This window comes from Schistocerca piceifrons, chromosome 1 (assembly GCF_021461385.2).
Source record: "Schistocerca piceifrons isolate TAMUIC-IGC-003096 chromosome 1, iqSchPice1.1, whole genome shotgun sequence".
In the NCBI taxonomy this organism is placed as follows: domain Eukaryota; kingdom Metazoa; phylum Arthropoda; class Insecta; order Orthoptera; family Acrididae; genus Schistocerca; species Schistocerca piceifrons.
Window position 1 is genome coordinate 801,651,674 of NC_060138.1, and position 20,559 is coordinate 801,672,232.

The following is a 20,559-nucleotide window of genomic DNA, read 5'->3' on the forward strand; positions in this document are numbered from 1 at the left end:
GCTCGAAAATTTACAAAACCCATGCCAAAGGACACACTAGAAAAATAGTGTCTACCTACATTATACTTGTTACTATTAAAAAGTACTGAAATGCTTACCTCAATTTAAAAATAAATGTAAATGATGTCAAAATTCAATAAAAATCAATTTTTAACACCACTGTAAGACTGTTGTTTGCTAGAACTTACCATCTCTGCACTCTAGTTCTGTCATCATCCACTATGCTGTAGTGCCCATCTTCCACTGACTATAGTGCTACTCAGCTGAATAAGCAATGATATCAGTATTGCCCAGTATTCTGTATACCCTTGGTCTCCCCTGTCCTGTTAGATTAACCTTTTTAATTTGATTCCATATCTTCCATAATGACTCTTGTGTCATCAGCAATTAGAAAAAAATTGAATCATCTCATGTTTAGTGGCAGATCTTTGACATATATCATGGAACTTATTGGATCTACAACAAACTTTTGTGGTACTCCCAATTTTACAGCACCTCAGTCATATTGGAAGTCATTATCGTTTCTGTTGAGACCAGAGAACAGGTATTAGGTGGATAAGAAATGAATCATTGGTGTACCTTCCCCCATGTTCTGTGGATTCTGAATGGTAGGACAGATGGCAGAATTGAAGGTGTGATAAGAGGTGTGAGTCATGTCTAGGTAGTTTAACCAGTTAGAGCAATATCAGTCAAGTTCCTCTCTGTTTCATACTTTTAATCTGAAAAGTGGTTCAAAACAGTGGACACTCCTTTGCTGAGTGGAGGATTGATTCTGGCAGCAACCCCTAGGCTGCATCACTCTTTCACGCCTGTTCTTCCAGGACTTCAAGTTCAGTAAGGTATACAGGTGAGATTCTGTGATGTTGGAAACTAAGAAAGGGGTAGAGACAGAACTGAAGCTGTAACAGCAGCTTGTAAGAGCATTGCCCATGAAACCTAAGGTTCTGGATTCAAGTCCAAGTTTAGCACACAGTTTTATTACATGACTCTGGTCTATTTTTACAGGAGTACCTAAGTATCTGTACTACCTTATTAAAGACCTGTCTTTGCCCTCACTTAAAATGCATTGTAACAAACATCCATAGCCTAGATTCAGGTGACTGAATTGTAATTTCAAACCAATTTCTTCCAAGTTTGAATCCAACAACTTACCATGTTCTGCTACACATTTGACCATGCTACAGCTCAGTTCCATCCTGTTTCGTAACTACATTCATGCATACTTCAATATAGTAACCAGATAACATTTTGATAAAATATATGTTTTTACAGACCACCTGTGCTTCTTTTCTAGCTACAGAGTGAAACTTGTGTTTTCTTTTGTGTTACATGATCACGTAGCATTTGTAGCCTTCCTCTGCAAGTGCTGTACTATTTTACTGTTTGCACTAGAAAAAGTAGACAGATAAAATCTCTTCGTTTATGTCTCCTTTATTTATTCATTCATTCATTAATCGTGTTCTTCCTTTCCAACTGAAAATGAGACCTTTCAGGGATGTGTAATGAGCACTGACATATGTAATGGTTGATGCACTGGGGGAGCTCTTCACCTGCTGGGAGCCCTGGAAGCCCCAGTTGTACACTTTCTTTCAGAGAGCAAATGTACTTCAGTTCATTGATTTTGATGAGTTAGTTAATAAGTTTATGAAATATACACAGTAAAAAAATATTTGTATGTTTTCTTGTGCAGGATTTCAAATAAATTTTATTATCTTTTCCTCATGAAAAATACATGCTTTATTTAATTTAATTGTATTGTCCCATAACAGCATACAGTAAGGAAGCTGAGAGTGAAAATAAAGCAAACATCTTTGACTTTCAGTAAACTCAGTGACAGACTTTTCTTAGCACAAAACATGTACAATGATTCCATTTTATCTTGCATACAAGTGGACACCAAGAAATTTTACAGTGTTTAAATTAGCAAAATGTGCAATTGTGTCTAGTTATGGCACTCATAGGCAATTTTTGCTTTTTTTAAATTGTGTAATGTGAACCTTTGTGAACAAGGTAAGATTTAAACTGTTTGCTATTAACCACTTGCAGCTCTGTTCAACTATAACCTAAGCTGTGTCTTTTATGGTTTGACTGGAGTGGTTATATATCAATAAAGAATTGTGTTGAAATAAATTGTGTAGCATTCTCATTTCCAAAATTTATGCAGTTGATATCCTAACTTTTTTTCTCTGTTTACAGGAAGAATGCTGTGGAAAATAATAATCTATCCTATTGTGGTCACTCTGGTATGTTTGACTGCAGCAACCAGTAACTCTCTGCATGATTATGGGGTGAGTAGAATTACACCTAAAATTGGGTATTTCACCTGTCCCATACATCTTGCTCACCATATGGTAGAGTTTTGTCATGACTGGCTCTCCCAAGGCCATCAGTAGTTCTAATGGAATGTTGTCTACTCCCAGCGCCTTGTTTCGACTCAGGTCTTTCAGTGCTCTGTCAAACTCTTCACGCAGTATCTTATCTCCCATTTCATCTTCATCTACATCCTCTTCCATTTCCATAATATTGTCTTCAAGTACATCGCCCTTGTATAAACCCTCTATATACTCCTTCCACCTTTCTGCCTTCCCTTCTTTGCTTAGAACTGGGTTGCCATCTGAGCTCTTGATATTCATACAAGTGGTTCTCTTCTCTCCAAAGGTCTCTTTAATTTTCCTGTAGGCAATATCTATCTTACCCCTAGTGAGACAAGCCTCTACATCCTTACATTTGTCCTCTAGCCATCCCTGCTTAGCCATTTTGCACTTCCTGTTGATCTCATTTTTGAGACGTTTGTATTCCTTTTTGCCTACTTCATTTACTGCATTTTTATATTTTCTCCTTTCATCAATTAAATTCAATATTTCTTCTGTTACCCACGGATTTCTATTAGCCCTCGTCTTTTTACCTACTTGATCCTCTGCTGCCTTCACTACTTCATCCCTCAGAGCTACCCATTCTTCTTCTACTGTATTTCTTTCCTCCATTCCTGTCAATTGTTACCTTATGCTCTCCCTGAAACTCTGTACAACCTCTGGTTCTTTCAGTTTATCCAGGTCCCATCTCCTTAAATTCCCACCTTTTTGCAGTTTCTTCAGTTTCAATCTGCAGTTCATAACCAATAGATTGTGGTCAGAATCCACATCTGCCCCTGGAAATGTCTTACAATTTAAAACCTGGTTCCTAAATCTCTGTCTTACCATTATATAATCCATCTCATACCTTTTAGTATCTCCAGGATTCTTCCAGGTACACAGCCTTCTTTTATGATTTTTGAACCAAGTGTTAGCTATGATTAAGTTATGCTCTGTGCAAAATTCTACCAGGCGGCTTCCTCTTTCATTTCTTAGCCCCAATCCATATTCACCTACTATGTTTCCTTCTCTCCATTTTCCTACTGACGAATTCCAGTCTCCCATGACTATTAAATTTTCATCTCCCTTCACTGCCTGAATAATTTCATTTATCTCGGCATACATTTCATCTATATCTTCATCATCTGCAGAGCTAGTTGGCATATAAACTTGCACTACTGTAGTAGGCATGGGCTTTGTGTCTATCTTGGCCGCAATAATGCGTTCACTATGCTGTTTGTAGTAGCTAACCCGCACTCCTATTTTTTTTATTCATTATTAAACCTACACCTGCATTACCCCTTTTTTATTTTGTATTTATAACCCTGTAATCACCTGACCAAAAGTCTTGTTCCTCCTGCCACCAAACTTCACTAATTCCCACTATATCTAACTTTAACCTATCCATTTCCCTTTTTAAATTTTCTAACCTACCTGCCCGATTAAGGGATCTGACATTCCACGCTCCGATCCGTAGAACGCCAGTTTTCTTTCTCCTGATAACGACGTCCTCTTGAGTAGTCCCCGCCCGGAGATCCGAATGGGGGACTATTTTACCTCCAGAATATTTTACCCAAGAGGACGCCATCATCATTTAATCATACAGTAAAGCTGCATGTCCTCGGGAAAAATTACGGCTGTAGTTTCCCCTTGCTTTCAGCCGTTAGCAGTACCAGCACAGCACGGCCGTTTTGGTTAATGTTACAAGGCCAGATCAGTCAATCATCCAGACTGTTGCCCCTGCAACTACTGAAAAGGCTGCTGCCCCTCTTCAGGAACCACATGTTTGTCTGGCCTCTCAACAGATACCCCTCCGTTGTGGTCGCACCTACGGTACGGCCATCTGTATCGCTGAGGCACGCAAGCCTCCCCACCAATGGCAAGGTCCATGGTTCATGGGCTGAAGTATCTGGATTTGCTTCCTTTAATGTTACCAGCTCAGAGCAGAGATAGAAAAATATTTTTCTCATGAAAATTTTTTTTTTGTTTTACTTTTTTATTGTTTTAAAACTAGGTTTCTATGCTCCTCAGTAGAGGAAAATATAGACTAAATTAAGGTATAACCTGGACAAGCTGAAGAGTGGATCAAGAGTAGTATTTATTAAATGACTAAAATGCACATATCTCATTCCTGTTTTTTTCCTAGTTATTCCATCATGATACTCCGATTAAGCCTCTACTCAGATATTATATTTTTAATAGTTTTCTCGTAAGTCCAATAACAAAACTTAAAAAGTGTGAGCTAGCCATAGGACACTAACCAGTTGATTAAATTTGAGGTAAATAGTTGTTGGTTACTAAAAAAGAAAGAAAAAAAAGGCCACAGGCATGTTTCAACAATTTATCAATGAGCTATCTTGATGTCTTCCTTGTGCCTCAGCAAGCTGTCTGGTTACTTGTCAGTATTATTATTTTCTCACTTAATTGTTTCATACCAAACAAGAGAGAAGGAAGATTAAGGTTCATGAGCATGTTAAACGTGAGGTCAACTTGTTGAGCAGAATATTGGATAGGACAAGGATGGAGATGGACACTGGCCATTTCATTTTCGAAGGAACTGTATTGGCTTTTGTCTTAACTGACTTTGGGAAATCTAAATCAGGATTGCCAGATTGACATTTTTTAACCCTGCTCATCCTAAATGTGAGTTCAGTCTCCTTATCACTGAGACATCTCTTTTAGTCTTCACTCAATGGCCTGTGCTTTCATTACATGATTCTAAGAGCTTTATACATGAGTTACAATTTAATAATTTGTTTATATGCAATGTCATGTCAATTAATCACAAATGAGATTCACTACAAGTGGAGTTACTTAAGACTTGAAATATGAAGAACTGAACAAAGTTGGACAGTACCTACTTCTGCCACTGCAGCCACAGTCTACTATTGTTAATTTAAAGAGTGGCAGTCACAGATTTGAGGCCCATCTGTGACAAGGGCATGGGTTTTAAATGAGGCTTTATACTATGCACTGTAGATATCCAGTGGATTCAAAGTGATGTGGAAATTAAGCACAATGAGCTACATATCACACAAATGTGATGAGGCATGTTACAGGAAGGTTGTATGGCAGTTTTTATGTAACAGCTGTTTGGCTATTTGAACTAAGGTAAATAACTTCAAAATGCCATTGCTACAGTGGGCCACCTGTAAATTTTCATAAAGTGGCATTTCATTGTGCAATGGATTGTAACTTGTGATTTTCTTTCACAGTAATTTTCCTCTATTTCCAGTGCAGTGCTCTGCTCCAACCACAGATGTTACTAATGTTCATGTTGTATATGTGAAAACACAAGTTTGGGATGCAAAGCTCACTTGCATCTCCATCAAACTATGCTTAAACTATGCTAGCAGTTACTGAATATATTGCTATAGTGCTTGTTCAGAATCACCTTTACATAATATTCATTTAAGCACCTAATAATAAGGGTAATATGGGATAGTCTGCGTAATAAATGTCTGAGGATTTGTTTCTGATGGAAATGAGATTAAGTCAACGCTGTTCCAACAGCATTTCTCAGCTGTACCCATAACACTGTGTTTCATTTGGTGGTTAGACTTTCGAGGCTATCATCCTGCCATGATATGCACACATACAGTCAGACACTGATGTGAGGAAAACTTTTTCTGGAATGTTAACTGAGATATGATATCACACATGCGACAGTCAGTGGCTTAGTGTTGATTATTCCTCTCCTTTGACTATGTACTGATATTACGTTGCAGATATTACCCTGTAATATGATAGTCACATGTTTAAGTAATCATACTGAGCAGCTCAACAAAAGTACAGCAGATAAGACAGAGGCTTGGAGCATTGTGTCAAAGGTTAGGTTAGGTTAGGTTAGTGTTGTTTAACGTCCCGTCGACAATGAGGTCATTAGAGACGAAGCGCTAGCTTGGGTTAGGGAAGGATGGGGAAGGAAATCAGCCATGCCCTGTGAAAGGAACCATCCCGGCATTTGCCTGAAACGATTTAGGGAAATCACCATTGTGTCAAAGATTACCAGTGTGCTGGGCATGTTGACAGCAATAATCTCCAAAGTCATGACAGTGTTGCAGCAACATTCCTATGAGTAGACTTCAAAACCCACAGCCAGATGGACAACTTAGCTGCCTGAGAATACCTGCTGCCAGGGCTGGCATATTGCCAAGTGGCACGATGCAAAATGTCAGTCTGTCACAGGAGCAAGGTGACATCTCATGCTGGGATCAGTCACTGCTCTGCCTGTGTCCCTAGAGGACCAATGGTGGGACCCAGTCATAATAAGGCTGGCCAAATCAACTATAAATACTCACTGCTCTGTCCTAGCAATATTTCCAAGTTTTTGTATGTCCATCCTTGTGATATATTGTATGCTACCCTTCAGTTGTTCACTTACATAATTAAATTAAACACCTGAGGTCATCAGTCTGATGTTATTTTACTATGTTGCAACCAGTTTTTATGACTCAGTACCCCATCTTCAGGTCTTAAATGATACTGAGTCATAACCTTGTATACGGCCTTGTGGGAACATCTTCTAAATCTTCTGTATCATAACTATGAGTCACATCCTGCAACAGCAACAGCATTGGACTGCTCACACAGAAGATGCTACACTGCAGGAGATTTAGAAGACGTTCCTGCATGACCATATATCATTTGGAGATTACTATAGCTAATGCAGCTGGTGCCCAAGTTATATTGCAGGGTCCCTCAGTGTTTTGTGGATGTGTAGTGACTTTTACCTTTATCAAAGTTGATGCTGTGCAATGTGGTAGTGGTTGGTTAACTATTACATTAATGTAGTATAATGGTGATAAAGTGGAAACAGTTCCAGGACTTAGGTGGCAATATGTCACTTACATAATCAAATGAAACACCTGTGGCTGTCAGTTTGATTTTACTATACTGCAACCAATTTTTATGACTTAATACACCATCTTCAGGCCTTAAATGATATTGAGTCATGACCTTGTATTGGCCATGCAGGAATATCTTCAAAATCTCCTGTTTGAAATCCAGTCATATACATGACCCCATCAGTGGCCAACATCAATGAAATGGCTTCCACAGAATACTGTAAAAGTGACGTGCCTGCAATGCTGATGCTGCACTCAACTGTGCTGGCACTCCCACCTGGCTACCAAGAGCCACAGCAGCCAAGTATGTCTTTTTGTGCTTTGCTGAGGTAGCCATGGCTGCCTGGGGATCACCGGCATCAGCCATCATATGTGTGTCTCAATGAATGAACATTGTAACTGCTAACAGAGCATTTCTGATTCCATGGCCACTGAGGAACTGGTATTTCACACCCAACATATGCATGCCATTCTAATCAACCATCCTGGCATATAATAGTGTCTGTCTGTCCCCCCCCCCCCCCCCCCCCATTCCATTAAGCAGGTGTCAGTAGCAATCAGTGATAGTAGTAAATGCCATGGGTCAGTGTTCAGTATCACCACTCACTGCAGTGAGTGAGAAGAAAGTATTTTTACTGTTTTTTCCATTCATAATTTCTGAACCAATAGATTGGAGAGATGGTTTGAGAGTTAGATTCAGGAAAGCGGACTCAGGGATTAATTTGAGTGAATTTAGGGGTAGCACTAGAGAAACATATGCTGGTTTTCATTGATTTAGGTGTGGTTCGTGTAATCTGCATGGGCATAGCACCTAATATTGATCAGCATTATATTTGAAATATAGAAAGCCTGGGCATTATACTGGAAATGTAGAGAGCATACACGGTTAGCGCTCAGCTGAAAGGATTAAGCAGTGATTTCGGCAAGATTGGATGTGATGTTAGTATTAAGTTTTTCCCTGTATTTGTCTATTACATTTTAGGCTAATGTTTCAGTTCAATCTTTGCTAAAGCAAGTGGCTCAAATGGAGAGCATCATGGTATTACTTGCATGTTATTCTAACCTACTGGTAACAAATCCACCAGCACATCTCTGAACTGCTTTGATATCTTCCTTTAATCCAATCTGATGCAAATTCCCTAAATATTCGAGCGGTACTCAAGAATGGGTCAGAGTATGAGTATCCCATATGTGGTCTCCTTTACAGATGAACCACACTTCTCTCAAATTCTTCCAATAAACCAAAGTCAACCATTCTCTTTTCCTACTACAGTCCTCAACTGCATTAGCTTACAGTTTTCCACATTTAGAGCTGGCTGCCATTCATCACACCAACTCGAAATTTGGTCTAAGTCGTCTTGTATCCTTCTACAGTTACTCATCATCAACACCTTCCTGTACACCACAGCATCATCAGCGAACAGCCACAGATTGCTCCTCACCCTGTCTGCCCAGTCATTTATGAGTGTAAAAAATAACAGTGGTTCTATCACACTTTCCTGAGGCACACCTGGCGGTACCCTTATCTCTGATGAACTCTCGCCATCGAGGACAACGTACTGGCTTCTGTTTCTGAAGAAGTCATCAAGCTACTCACATATCTGGGACGTTATTCCGTATTTTAGCACCTTCGTTAACAGTCTGTGGTGGGGCACCATGTTAAATGCTTTGCGGAAATCTAGGAATATGGAATCTGCCTGTTGTCCTTCATACATTTTGCACAATATCGCGTGAGAAAAGTCCAAGCTGACTTTCGCATGAATAATGCTTTCGAAAACAGTGCTGATTCGTGGACAGAAGTTTTGCCGCCTCAAGAAGCTAATATATTCGAGCTGAGAATATTTTCAAGAACTTTGCAGCAAAACGATGTTAAACATATTGGTCTGTAATTTTGCGGGTCCGTTCTTTTACCCCTCTTACATGAAGGAGTTACATGTTCTTTTTTCCAGTCGCTTGGGACTTTTTCCTGGGCGAAAGATTCGAGATAAATGCAAGCTAAGTAAGGGCCCAGTGCTCTAGAGCACTCTTTACAAAAACGAATTGAGTTTCCATCCCGACCTGGCGACTTACTTGCTTTCAACATTTTCAGCTGTTGCTCTACGCCAGGGACGCCCATTACGGTGTCCTCCATATAGGAGCCTGCCCGGTCTGTCTTTTCGATATATGTTCCATGAATCGCTAAATATCTCAGTGCTTTCTGCTTCGGGTTTCAGCCAGCTCTTGGTACCGTGAATAATTTGAGTGCAAGAACTTTCCTGGAGGGCAGTAAGTTCGAGAGGTTTATTACGAATACTTCGACAGTTTACTAATAAAATTTCGACAGTCGATGTGTCTTTATTCTGAACGCCATCTGACTTCCCTTGCTGCGTATCGACTGGCGAGTGTTCATCAGAGCACTTCAAGCTACCATCTAGCCTAGAAAACACTTATGTGTACTTCACAAGTACTCTGCTACCCGAGTAGGTGCTTTCTTTGTGTAGTGCACCCATCACCTATCAAGGGGAGTCCTATAATTCTCCACCCAATAACGCTGATTCAGAAATCTGCATCCAAGACCATCAAAGAGTCAATGAAGCCTTTGATCCCAATCAACTCCTGGAAGAATGTTGCAAACTGCGAGCTCTGCTTGCATCTGACATGCGAGATCAGCAATCTCACCACTGCCGCCAGCCAAATGTATGAACTGGGAATGGCCTTAGAAACCAAGTGAAGGTGTCGTTGCCGCTGGTGTGAGCCACAACTTGCAGATGACTACGCCCTTCACACTTGATAGCTGAAGGGATCCTCCTCCATGTCTCAAAAGAAAACCCATCAGGCAGTCAGAATACACACTGCCTTTCTTTCCATCCCTGAATGCTACTTGCTTTTAGCACACCTTACATTCAAACTTACAATCCCTGAATGACACTGTGTCCTGTGCGAACCATGCTGAAGGAATGGCCACCTGTCCACTCAGAGGGCGAATAGGTGAGGCCAGATGATCAGTCTCCACATCGGACCGCAGCCTTGAGCGATGCAAACACGCTATGGTAAGCCACTCATCATGCTGTGAGGGTGGATCCACCATGTCAGGTACACTAGGAAGTGACTTGGCAGCAGAGTCCGTATGTGAAACAAGCAACACCTGAAGTGTACCATGCAATGGTACACTTCTTTGTTACCACTACACCCAGAGGCAGCAGCCTGAAGATGGCTGACGATACCCAAAACCAAATTCAGCTCTTTGAGAACTGTGCCCAGCTCTTCTGGTGTCTGCATACATCGTGCACACACCCTACCCATCCTAGCATGGGTAACTGAGCAAGAAAGCTACAAAACTACGGACAGAAATGAAGACATGCGACTAGCTACTTGCTTCCCTCCTGACATATCACCAATGGAGACTGACAGCTTATGAGCTGTGTAACTAGCTGTTCAGAAAAATGACAACTGTGCTTCAGACTGAATGACTCTATATTTTACAGCTGCAAAAACTGTAGAACACTATTCTTAAATAGAAAAAACTCGCACAGAATGTAAGAAATATACAACTAGGAAAACAAAGAAGTAGATAGAAATGTAACTTACCATACTGTAAGTACGTACCAGGCGACAATTGATGAAGCCTTGTAAATGGAGTTACACCACAGTTCATTGCAGTGAATAGATTAAAACACACTCACACACACATTCAGTTAGTGAAGAACTCTTTTAAATTTAAAGCCTGAGTACATAAACACGAAATAACATTAATCACGGATATATAGCCTTCTCAAAACGGTATCTGTCAGTGAAGTCTCCCGAGTTGAATCTTAAGGCGCTGGCAAAGAAAAAATATTCTAGTATGCTTTACACATTAACTCTCATTTTGTGAAAATCAGAGAAAATTTATTTGTGGGGCTCAATAGCGTTAAATAATGGGAGGTTCCTTTGGTCGGAAATTGTGGCGCAAACTGGTCACGGAAGGGAGGACACATTTAAAACAAAATAAATGGTCATAGTGGTGTTTCGATTGTTGGATATGTGTGTAAAGAACAATGGATTTAAAAAAGAAAACCGTATGTCAGGCCCTTTTAGTACACTCAAGCAGATCAGCTCTAGCAACAAGAGGGAGTACTGACCCCGAAATTGTTCAATATTATAAAAAAATTATTGTGCGGTACTAAGAAAAGTTATTAAAAAGTCCAGCAGCATGTGTATCATGTCTGAGATCAATAACTCTGATAATAAAGTTAAAGCAATTTGGAATATTATTGAAAGGGAAACAGGGCAACAAAGAGCACAGGAAGACTTTAGTGCCATAAAACTGACTGGCAAGTGTACTAACAAACAATCAGAAATTGAAAATATTTTCAATAATCATTTTTTAAATGTTGTGGAGAAAATAGGATCTAGATCTTCACTAGAAGAGGCAAGGCTACTGATAGAAGAGGCTATACCTGTGCAGTTTTAAACAACTGTAATTCCACCAACCTCTCCCTCTTAAATCAGTAAACTCACTGAAAAATAAAGCTCTTACGGAATTTATGGCATTTCCAGCAAGGTACTTAAAGCTTGTTCCCCACAGATAAGTAGGATTCTCAGCCATGTATGTAATAGCTCTTTGGAGCAGGGTGTTTTCCCCGATAGACTGAAATATGCCATTGTAAAACCATTGCATAAAAAGGAGGATACGTTGGATGTCAACTACTGCCCAGTCTCTCTTCTGACAGCTCTATCAAAAATTTTTGAGAAAGTAATGTATTCAAGAGAAGCCTCCCATATTTGTAAAAATAAAGTACTAACAAAATGTCAGTTTGGTTTTCAGAAAGGCTTTTCAACAGAAAATGCTATATACGCTTTCACTGATCAAATATTAAATGCTCCGAATAACCGGACATCATCCATTGGTATTTTTTGTGATCTCTCAAAGGCTTTTGATTGTGTAAATCATGAAATTCTTTTAGATAAGCTAAATTATTATGGTTTGAGGGGGGCAGTGCACAAATGGTTTAATTCATACTTAACTGGAAGAATGCAGAAATTTGAAATAAGTGGTTCATGTAATGTTAAAACATCAGCTGATTCCTCAAACTGGGAGGCTATCAAGTACGGGGTCCCACAGGGTTCAGTCTTAGGTCCTTTACTGTTCTTGATATACATTAATGACTTAGCATTCCACGTTGATGAAGATGCAAAGTTAGTTCTTTTTGCTGATGATACAAGTATAGAAATAATATCCAAAAACCAAGAACTAAGTGATGTAATTGTAAATGATGTTTTTCACAAAATTATTAAGTGGTTCTCAGCAAACGGACTCTCTTTAAATTTTGGTAAAACACAGTATATACAGTTCCGTACAGTAAATGGCACAACTCCAGTAATAAATATAGACTTTGAACAGAAGTCTGTAGCTAAGGTAGAATTTTCAAAATTTTTAGGTGTGTCCATTGATGAGAGGCTAAACTGGAAGTAACACATTGATGATCTGCTGAAATGTCTGAGTTCAGCTACGTATGCTATTAGGGTTATTGCAAATTTTGGTGATAAGAATCTCAGTAAATTAGCTTACTATGCCTACTTTCATTCACTGCTTTCGTATGGCATCATATTCTGGGGTAATTCATCGTTGAGTAGAAAAATATTCATTGCTCAAAAACGTGTAATCAGAATAATTGCTGGAGCCCACCCACAGTCATCCTGCAGACATCTATTTAAGGATCTAGGGATCCTCACAGTACCCTCACGGTATATATATATTCACTTATGAAATTTGTTGTTAATAATCCAATCCAGTTCAAAAGTAATAGCAGTGTGCATAGCTATAACACCAGGAGAAAGGATGATCTTCGCTATGCAGAGTTAAATGTGACTTTGGCACAGAAAGGGGTAAATTATGCTGCCACAAAAGTCTTTGGTCACCTACCAAACAGCATCAAAAGCCTGACAGATAGCCAACTAACATTTAAAAATAAATTAAAATAATTTCTAGATGACAACTCCTTCTGCTCATTGGCTGAATTTTTAGATATAAATTAAGGGGAAAGAAACAAAAAAAAAAAAAAAAACAACAACAACCTAAACATTAGTGTCACGCAATATTTTGTGTAATGTAATATCTTGTACAGACATCTTTTATTAACCTGACACGTTCCACATCATTACGAAGTGTCGTATTCATGATCTATGGAACAAGTATTAATCTAATCTAATCTAATCATCACTGTATAATTAATAAAACAGGACAAATACGAAACCGTTTGCAGCACAGTTGAATGTACAGGATGGACAACCTGAAAACTTTTCTATCCTAAGAAACCTTATTCGAATAATATGTTTCGAGGACATTCTCTCAGCACAAAAAATAAAATAAATAAAAACAACCAAATCTGCGTAGACACCAAAGTTTTGCAACACTAGAACACACGATGATTTGTCTTGCGTCTAAATTTACTACTACATTGAGATTATGAAAATTAATTATACTTCGTGGATGACTGACATGAACTCTTCATTTCGTTCAACAAACATTACAGTGGGAAAACAACTACTCGCAAGTGCACACACACACACACACACACACACACATTGGACCATCCCACATCTTTTCATTGTAAGCACTGTAGCTGCTTGAACACAACCAAATGGTATAAATGAAATTCATTCATCTTTCCTTCTGCAGAAATTTCTTCATTATTGCTTTGTAGAACCTGAATTTGTCCTCTCAAAAGTTGGGAAGTAATTCTTTCTCGGTGGGGATAAGACTTAAGTTAGTGATCTGGTTCTACATTTGAATAAAGTGGCGATAGGTGTGTATCCTCTTCACTGACGAGAATGATCTCTCGACAGATGACACAGTGAAAAGAATTGTTGAGACCAGCATTGCTAATTTGTATATTTCTGTAAATCCAACACATAATTTATAGTACAAATTGACGAGTCTCCTGTTCATAAAGTCAATGATTTAACGTGTACGTTATGAGACAATAAAATTCTGATTCGGATGTTTTGTTCAACCCTTCATTAGAAGCCTACGATACACGACGCTCGTTCCGGAGTTTGCTTACGTTGAAAACACAGTCATAAATATTTTCACTTTATTCAATAAATCATTAGGAAAATTCTCTCTCTCTCTCTCTCTCTCTCTCTCTCTTTTTCTTTTTTTTTTTGTAAGTGAGCCATTTTTGTTGGTTTTATCAAATTAAAATACTCCAGCATTCTAAATACTGCAAATCTAATGGTAACTGATTGCTGATGTCATCAATAATCTTGCTGTGCTTCACAATTAAATTTTTCTCCTTTGTATTTGAATCAGGACTTCATTTTCCACATTACCATGAATGGAAGACCACACTGCTTCGAAAATCTCTTTCACTTCGCAGTTGCTTTTGAAAGCCTATAATTTTTGTGCTCCCATACAAAATGTCAATGTTTTTGGACTGAAGTATATTAAACAAATCATCTGAATGGGCAAGTAAGTTGTATTAAACCTTATTAGAAATATGTTCTGAAAATTCTTCATGATCCTACAAATACATTTTTCAGTCATAACATGGTCGAAGTTTCATAAACGTATTAAAATAACATTATCGAAACTTCCAGAATGAGATTTTCACTCTGCAGCGGAGAGTGCGCTGATATGAAACTTCCTGGCAGATTAAAACTGTGTGCCCGACCGAGACTCGAACTCGGGACCTTTGCCTTTCGCGGGCAAGTGCTCTACCATCTGAGCTACCGAAGCACGACTCACGCCCGGTACTCACAGCTTTACTTCTGCCAGTATCTCGTCTCCTACCTTCCAAACTTTACAGAAGCTCTTCTGCGAACCTTGCAGAACTGGCACTCCTGAAAGAAAGGATATAGCGGAGACATGGCTTAGCCACAGCCTGGGGGATGTTTCCAGAATGAGATTTTCACTCTGCAGCGGAGTGTGCGCTGATATGAAACTTCCTGGCAGATTAAAACTGTGTGCCCGACCGAGACTCGAACTCGGGACCTTTGCCTTTCGCGGGCAAGTGCTCTACCATCTGAGCTACCGAAGCACGACTCACGCCCGGTACTCACAGCTTTACTTCTGCCAGTATCTCGTCTCCTACCTTCCAAACTTTACAGAAGCTCTTCTGCGAACCTTGCAGAACTGGCACTCCTGAAAGAAAGGATATAGCGGAGACATGGCTTAGCCACAGCCTGGGGGATGTTTCCAGAATGAGATTTTCACTCTGCAGCGGAGTGTGCGCTGATATGAAACTTCCTGGCAGATTAAAACTGTGTGCCCGACCGAGACTCGAACTCGGGACCTTTGCCTTTCGCGGGCAAGTGCTCTACCATCTGAGCTACCGAAGCACGACTCACGCCCGGTACTCACAGCTTTACTTCTGCCAGTATCTCGTCTCCTACCTTCCAAACTTTACAGAAGCTCTTCTGCGAACCTTGCAGAACTGGCACTCCTGAAAGAAAGGATATAGCGGAGACATGGCTTAGCCACAGCCTGGGGGATGTTTCCAGAATGAGATTTTCACTCTGCAGCGGAGTGTGCGCTGATATGAAACTTCCTGGCAGATTAAAACTGTGTGCCCGACCAAGACTCGAACTCGGGACCTTTGCCTTTCGCGGGCAAGTGCTCTACCATCTGAGCTACCGAAGCACGACTCACGCCCGGTACTCACAGCTTTACTTCTGCCAGTATCTCGTCTCCTACCTTCCAAAACTTTACAGAAGTTCTTCTGCGAACCTTGCAGAACTGGCACTCCTGAAAGAAAGGATATAGCGGAGACATGGCTTAGCCACAGCCTGGGGGATGTTTCCAGAATGAGATTTTCACTCTGCAGCGGAGTGTGCGCTGATATGAAACTTCCGGCCAGATTAAAACTGTGTGCCCGACCGAGACTCGAACTCGGGACCTTTGCCTTTCGCGGGCAAGTGCTCTACCATCTGAGCTACCGAAGCACGACTCACGCCCGGTACTCACAGCTTTACTTCTGCCAGTAGAGCGATCGAACCAAACAAGGGTGTAGAAGGTGCGGCAAAAACCATCGCAAAAACGATTTGCCACAAGCTAGCCGCATGCGTTTCAGTTAGTATGCAATTATTTGTCTGTGGGAATCTTGTTGTAATGTTATGACATAGTGAAACAAATACGGATGTTCCATTTCACCTTTGAGCATCTTTACATGCAATCAGTGTCGTCAGTTAACACAATAATAATAACAATTGTAATAATACGAACTTAGTCAAATGTCATTAAGTGCAAAAAACAAAAAATAACTAAATAATGCGACATAGATACACTGCATTTTTAGTTCAGTGACAGTAACAACAGAAAGTTTCCTCACAGAGCAATTAAAAAATCAGTTAGCTGCTTAGTTAAGAGAATGACAAGGATCAAACGAGAAAAGTGCACGAAACAGTACGGTAATAAATAGTTACACAACGTGACACATAAACTTTCTTGTTGGTTTAGTGTTCATTCTCATTAGAAATATGGATCTTTTGAAACATGCTCAAGGAACTCTTGAGTACAGTAAATTCGTTCACTTCGCATTCATCTCAAACACTAGTTTCAAATTTATCTACTGGGACTGTGTATTCATTTTCAGGTAATTTGTTGAAGTAGACAAGACTAAGACCTTTGTAACTGTTATGGGTCTTTGCCAACTTAGCATATGGGACATTAACTGTACGTCCACTTCTTGTGTTATGGCTATGAATTGACCTTCTTAGTCCAAAATTACCTAGATTCTCTTTAACAAATGCAAAGCAGTTGTAGATATACTGGTTACGTACTTATACTCCTTACTTATCATTGGCTCCCAAGTCAGTACTTGCGTGCCGAGACAGTATGCAGAATTGAGCCGTTGCTTTGGTTACGTACTGAGTGGTCGCGCGCAACCGCGTTGCGCATAAATAGTAGGAATAATTTCTAAGAAAATATGATTAAAAGTTGAAAATATTGTGTCAGATAGTAGGGTAACAGTGTCTTACTGATTCGGTTTTATTATCAGAACAACTCGAGGGATTACGTATGAAATTTATGGTTGAAAGAGAATTTGTAAGTCAGTAACTTCCGTGGGGAACATATTGCTCTTAGCAGGTTATTAAAGCAGGCTCCCATAATCAGTGATTACCTGTTAGATAAATGTTGCAATATAGCATTGACTGTTTCAGTATAAATGTGAGACGAGCTTAACTTTTGATATAGGAGTGGATAAACCGATGCACTGTTAGGGATTGTGTTAAGCGCTAAAGGGATAAGAACGCGAAATAATTTTTACCATTGTTATTACAAAGTAACTTTTTCATTTCATAACTGAGGTACTTTAACATCTGAAAAACATTAAGAGATACGTGTTTGCATTAGGTGTACGGTCAGTTTTATTTCATAACGAAGTCTGTTTTCCATGTGAAATTCCCATACCCGAGTCTGACAGCCGCAAAATAACTAAATTAGCAATAAAAGAAGCATTTTACGAAATTTTATAGGCGTTTTACAAAATCGTCTATAAATACTCGCACCTCTGAGTTAGCAGTATTCTTTTCTTCAACTGCTATCGACACTAACTCCACGCCAATCGACAGTCCAGTGTGGGGGGGGTGGGGGGGGGGGGGGAGGGGGGGGGCGGTCAACTTCGTCATGTACAGCCGCTTTATCTACTGGCTGGTCGGCGAACCGCTGCTAGATGTGCTGCTACCGGAGCTTCAACTGGAGCCAGCCAGCTGGTTCCACATCCAGGATGACTCCTTCTGGCATCAGGGAATCTGTATGTGGTCTTGGGTGCGGAGCCAGAGAGCCAGTGCGCCAACACTTGACCGATTACCATAGCAGCCACCTGTCCACAGACTTGCCGGCAGACTGCCGACGCCTGACATCGGGACCACGTCCGTAGGGTTACATGCTGACACTACACTCAGTTGAGCTGGCACTCCTACCTGGCTGCCATGTGCCACTATGGTCAAGTACACTGCTTTGTGCTTTGTGAGGCAGCCACACTCTCATGGGGTGCACTGGCATCGGCTAGTATACAAGCATCTCAATGAATAAAGAATGTATTTGCTAATGGAGCATTTCTGATTCCACGACTTCTGATGAATTGGCAGTTTGCACCCAACGTCCTGAATGCCATCCTGAATCCACTATCCTGATGTACAATAGTTTCTGCATCATCGATGCTGCTACACTTATGTCTGAAGTAGCCAGTGACACCAAGTTGCAACTTGGCTAATGAAGTACTTCCTGTCGTGCTCGACAGCGCCAAATCTGCCAGTCATTTCTAGATTTCTGTCATAAATAAGAAGGCTGTTCCAAAAATCTAGGAGAGGGCAAATGCCCCCTCTTGTCCCCCCTTGCTTATGTGGTGCACAGATCTGTTCATAAAAATAAAGAACACTTGTAATTTTGAGTGTTGTAGAATGATTAACACCATACTGACATAGCATAAGGATGCACAAGTAAGCAACTGCTTAGAAGCAATCAGATAATAGGTAGAGCCACCCTCCTCTCTCCCTCACCCCCTCCTCAACAACACACCACATGACACGAGGGCATTACATGATAATACACTTAAAATAGTGGTACAGATATGGTTGAAAGAAAAGGTTCACAGTTCTTATTAAGATATTTTCGTCCCTCAAAAGAGCATAGCATGAGCCTTCATGTCACTTATTACCCTGCCCAAAAGTCTTAAATCAAAGACTGTCTGCAGTATGAGAAGAAGGGAGTCTACGAGGTGGGTAATACATGTCTCATTTTCTCCCACCTGCTCCCAGAAAACTAGGGTGACGTTCCGAACATCATCACGGGTTTTTGGCATGGGATCAGACCACTTTTCTCATATGTTCTATTTCGTCTGTGCCCATACATTTTCTGTGTGGTTTAGTCCTGGGTGCAGAAGGAGGCCAATCGAGAAGAGAACTCTCGTTCTGCTCTGCAAACCATTCCTCTATCGTCGCTGTCACATGTGTAGTGACCAGTCCTGCTGGAAAAACTTCTTCCTCAGAATATAGCTGTTCCACAGATGGGACCATAATATTACTCATAATATGGGTATAGTGGGCAGCACTCTTCCAGCCCCAATTGCCACAGGTATACGGCCACTATGAAGTGGGGTTGAAACAGGCACTTTGCTCCTTTTATACTCGTGTCGGACCATCGTTTGCTAAGGACAATACAGATTCATCGGAAATACAAATACAGATTCATCCAATGACGATTGACATTAATCTCGGCAAACGCTAATTGGCAGAGTGGATGATCATTACAAACTTCTCGTTGATAACTGCACGTTTGCTAAGTAGTCCACCCTTAAGAAGCCAACGCTGAACTATATCTACCGATCTGGGAAATGCAGAATATGTTTCAACTGCACCACGTTTAAAAAGGATTTCGCCATTACGTGTTGTCCCGGACATGGTTTGTTCCACATCAAAGACCAGTTCCCACATGCCTACTCGATTCTCCAGTACCTCGATAATGTTCTATCCATGGTTGAGCATTGCACTCGGGAGTACCATCCCATGTCTCTGACTCCGTCAAATCTCCTTCCTTCGCAAGACCAGTTACGTGGTCATGAAAAGTCAGCTGATGATGAGGCATGGCATATGAATAATGTAAGTTCAGGTGGTTCAAATGGCTCTGAGCACTATGGGACTTAACATCTGAGGTCATCAGTCTCCTAGAACTTAGAACTACTTAAACCTAACTAACTTAAGGACATCACACACATCCATGCCCGAGGCAGGATTCGAACCTGCGACCGTAGCAGTCGCGCGGTTCCAGACTGAAGCGCCTAGAACCGCTCGGCCACTCCGGCCGGCAATAATGTAAGTCGACTGAAGGCGACGTGCTGCAGATATTTGACCTTTCTTATGTACTGTCATTAGCTATTATAGAACGAATGGTGCACATGCAGACCTATGTCCTATGACAGACTGTCAGTCTGTTATCGCGTAACATCAACGAAACTATGTAAATTATTCTCACATATTATGTCAAACAGAGGTAGTAAATTCAAGTTTTTGCCTCCTGGGGGGTCACTCTTCACCAGAAGTAGTAACTCCATCGATCAATAGCAAGAGTTCCATCGCATCTTCTGTGCGAAATCAGGTGCACATCATCAAAATGTGTTTCATGTAATAACATTGGAGGGGTCCATAGACAACAAATTGTTGAATAGAAAAATGTGGCTCTTATTGTGGATAAAAAAAGAAATTCACTTGGATTCGAACATGAGGCATACAAGGCCTGCACATTGTTTATTCAACTAGAGTGAGTATTTACGCTGAGGTGAGGGAAGTCGTGGGAAAGAGATACGCATATATACAGATGGTGGTAGTATCGCATACACGATGTATAAAAGGGCAGTATATCGGCGGAGCTGTCATTTGTGCTCAGGTGATTCACATGAAAA

General features: G+C 40.5%; 1 protein-coding gene across 1 annotated transcript in view; it reads left to right on the forward strand.

The window, feature by feature from the left end:
- Positions 1 to 20,559, forward strand: part of LOC124789660 (aminopeptidase Ey-like) — a 225,449-nt gene that overhangs the window by 12,227 nt on the left and 192,663 nt on the right. The window contains exon 2 of the mRNA XM_047257098.1: positions 2,197 to 2,288. Within this exon, the coding sequence (XP_047113054.1) occupies positions 2,202 to 2,288 (87 nt within the window). The 5' untranslated portion in view covers positions 2,197 to 2,201. The remainder of the gene's footprint in view (positions 1 to 2,196; positions 2,289 to 20,559) is intronic.